Source organism: Atta cephalotes, assembly GCF_000143395.1.
Source record: "Atta cephalotes unplaced genomic scaffold scaffold00034, whole genome shotgun sequence".
NCBI classification, from domain to species: Eukaryota; Metazoa; Arthropoda; class Insecta; order Hymenoptera; family Formicidae; genus Atta; species Atta cephalotes.
The window spans coordinates 1,757,792-1,761,446 of NW_012130098.1; the positions used below are offsets into that span (position 1 = coordinate 1,757,792).

At 33.4% G+C, this 3,655-nt stretch overlaps 1 protein-coding gene across 1 annotated transcript in view; it reads right to left on the bottom strand.

Annotated features, from left to right (window-relative positions):
• Positions 1–3,655, bottom strand: part of LOC105621531 (pituitary homeobox x) — a 43,826-nt gene that overhangs the window by 19,099 nt on the left and 21,072 nt on the right. Inside the window, exon 3 of the mRNA XM_012203003.1 lies at positions 1,955–2,208. Coding sequence (XP_012058393.1) covers positions 1,955–2,208 — 254 coding nt within the window. The remainder of the gene's footprint in view (positions 1–1,954; positions 2,209–3,655) is intronic.

A 3,655-nucleotide genomic window follows, 5' to 3' on the forward strand; every position in this document is an offset into this window, starting at 1 on the left:
CTGTTCTCTCTCTCTCTCTCTCTCTCTCTCTCTCTCTCTCTCCATTTTGCCTCTCGTCCTGTTCCTCTCATCGACTCTTCAGTGCTTTTCTCTTCGTTCTTCTCTTCAATATGACGTTTTTCGCGGATCTTTTATACGGTACCGGGGGTTTCTATGACGTTTAAGAAAACGTTGAGAAAACGAGTCTTAAAGATAGCATACACACTACACTGGAAACCAAATTTGTACTACACTACTTGAATTCAAAACTTTAAGATATCTTTTATTCGTAAATAATTCGCTAGGACATTATAATAGCCTCTCCTTTATTTCAATAAAATTTGAATGCGCGTGAGCTTCTTCTAAAGTACAGTTCTATTATTTTCCATTACGACAAACAGTATGAATTAAACTTGGAGTTAATGAGGATCATGTGGAAGGATGTCTTTTGTACTTGAAGTAAGCGCGCGCCAAGGCAGATTTAAAATGAAGTATGCCTCCATAATGGCGTTACAGTTTGCGAACGAGCGACGGCCAGGGATCTGCAGCGTTTTGGTACATGGCGTATAGCACCGTGGCGGGAACACCGTACCACGCTATGTGTGGTTCTATAAATCCACCAGGGCTTACTGGCGCAAAGCCTCCCCTGCGGCCTGCGCGGTACTCTCACCTCTTTCCCCATGTGACCTCCTATCTGCCCACTCTCTTCTATTCCAGTGTCCTCCCCCTTTTCTGCCATGCCTTGTTCACACACACTTCTTTCATGCTTTTGCCATCTCGCGATGCCGACCACTCGCCGGAACGTCTCGATGAAACGCAAGCAGGCCGTCGGGATTTCGAAGAGCATGTCTGGCCACTCGCTTGATCCATTTCAAAGTCACTTGGACTTGGACTGTGCGCGATCCGTCGTTTGTCCGCGAATCAAGTCGCCGAGACACCATGGCAAGAGAATTTATAGTAATTTATACAGAGCTTATGGATTTGCGAACTTTCTCTAACGGTCTAGTTTCTTCGACGTCACTTTGTAACGAAAAGCATTTTTCCTTTACAATCTTAGATCGCTATATTATCGTTTGTTGTGTTTGGAGTCATTATAATAATACGTGATCGTTTGGATTAAAAACGCGATTATATATAAAATTCTAACTACAGATTTATAAAGTTTCGAATTTCTAGCTTAGTTATATATAGATAAATTTTATTGTGTGTGTGCAATGTGTAGGCATTTTTCTTCATATATATAATTTTCAGCTATAATATAATTTCAAGTTTATATTTATATTTGTCTCTAATTTGATTATATTTTCCGATTAAGTAGATTTATATACAATAAGTATATAGAAACTGTTAATTTAAAACTTTTTATATGGAAGTTTTAATTAAAGTTTTATAATATGTAAAATATCTCATCATTTTCGTCGTTTCTATATATCTTGTAGAAACCGTTCGTATACTTCACTAATGCATAAGATATCATCTGTGGTCAGCAGATTGTTGCCTTTGTAATCGATCCTTCATGATGTTTCAATGCATCCATTGTGAGTATCTATTACTGCTTCATTTATAACGAGCTCAAACTTTTGGACGACGAATGTTACTGTTACATTTTTCGCTTTTCCGAAATAATTTTAAGAAAATAATATTCGAATCGTTAATGTTTTACAATGTATACTTGAAAGTCGAATTAAAATCGATTATACAAATTATTATATAGAACGAAATCAAATCTGAAGTTTCTCTATTAGCTTTTATAAATTATACTATTATTTTTATTATTTATTAATTAATTTAAATTATTAAATCGAGTTAAATACATCTAAAAATTTTGAGGAAAATGTTCCGTTTAGTCATTACACGCTCGTCCTTTTTTTTATATAGAAATGTATCTTAAATAATAAGATATTTATGACGATTCTAACGCATACTATAAAATTTAACTCTTCAATGTGAATCGTGATGTCGTAAATTCTCTTACCCTGACACGAGCTTCCGTAAGATTCGTACAGCAAGCTATCTCTTCTCTGGTTGACATATCTGGATACCGGTTTCTCAGAAACGTCATCTCCAGATTCTGAAGCTGATGTTGCGTAAAATGTGTCCTTTGTCGCCTTTGCCTTTTGTTCTTTTTGCCATCCTTATCATCAGTATCGTTGACTCCAACTACTCCAGGAGAAACAACGCCACCAGCAGCACCCAATTCGTGTTTCACTTCTGGTGGTGTTCGTACACCTGAAAAGTGTTAAGGTATCATATCTTCGACAAGATCATCAAGCATCTCAAATGTAGGAGTCATTAGTTTGTTTGATACGAGCGTGTCCAGCGAAATTTTTACCTGGAAATCGTTAGAAAATTCCAACGGGAACAAATAGAGAGTTTTCTCCTAAGATGCTTTATAAAGAAGATTCAAGTTATACCGTTCAATCTTAGTGACAGAAGAACATATTTCGTCGTGAGTATCGCATATGCATCGCGATTTGAAGCCATGTTTCTCTATGTACATCCGAAAAGAAGCAACTAATCAAATATGATACGCATGAAACTGTATTTGGGCATTTTCCTGCATATCATTCAGTACTAGCATTCTGAAACAGCTAAAATTGTGCCCAAATTCACTCTCCTACTCCACATCTATAGGAATCCTTATTTTATGTACATTATGGATCTATACATCGTTAAATAGATGATAAAAATTCACATTTACTTCTCAAAGCACAGCTTTGGCACTTCGAATATATATATATATCTTTACAGATAATTTGAATCGCTAAATTGATAAAAATATATGAGAGAGCTTTATTAGTATCTATCAAAAAGTTGATTACAAAGAAAAACAAATATTTTGATTATTACAAGAGAACAATAATAGGAAATATTGAAGATATTTTTATTCTGCGTGGAAATAAGAAAATGACGTTCACATACTGGATTGACCGTCACAATCACCGAACGCAAATCCTGTTAGAAATGTTTGGGCATTGAAGCTTGAACTTAGTAAAAAGAAGATTTGAATGATTAAACATCTAGTTCGATTGATCTGGACATCTTTATCTTAAGAATATGTATCATAAAATTAATGAGAATGCTCAGAGATGTCAGACAATTATTGATAATAAAAGTGACTGGATAAATTAATAATAAAGCATCACGATTCTTATCAAGTAATATGTGTATTTCTTTCAATTTATTATAATGAATAATTTTCGGATGTGCACCGGACATATTCTTATCAAACAGATTGAATTAAATATTATTTATAACATAATTTCCGCGAAAATAATATCAAAATGAACATCAAAGAAAATATTGGCAATATAATCTTTTTAGGTTTTAGATAATTAAATGATATAAATCTATAAATGAAAATTCTAAAATCAAATATCGTATAAATTTTAATAGTATTATATAATCTGGAGATTTATTAGAGTTAATAAATCTCCAATATAAAAATATTAACAAAGATAAAATAAAAATAATTTTTAAATTGTAAATCGTTAATGATTTCTCGTAACTTATTTCGTGTAAAATTCGCGCACTCAGACTCATGTGTGTTTACAAACGTACACATCGATCTGTTATCTACATTATTGATTTTCACAGCTCAGGTGATATCTATTGATATCTTTTACTACTCAGCTGATTTTGTCTTTCGTTTTTTTTATATTGATACTCTATATAT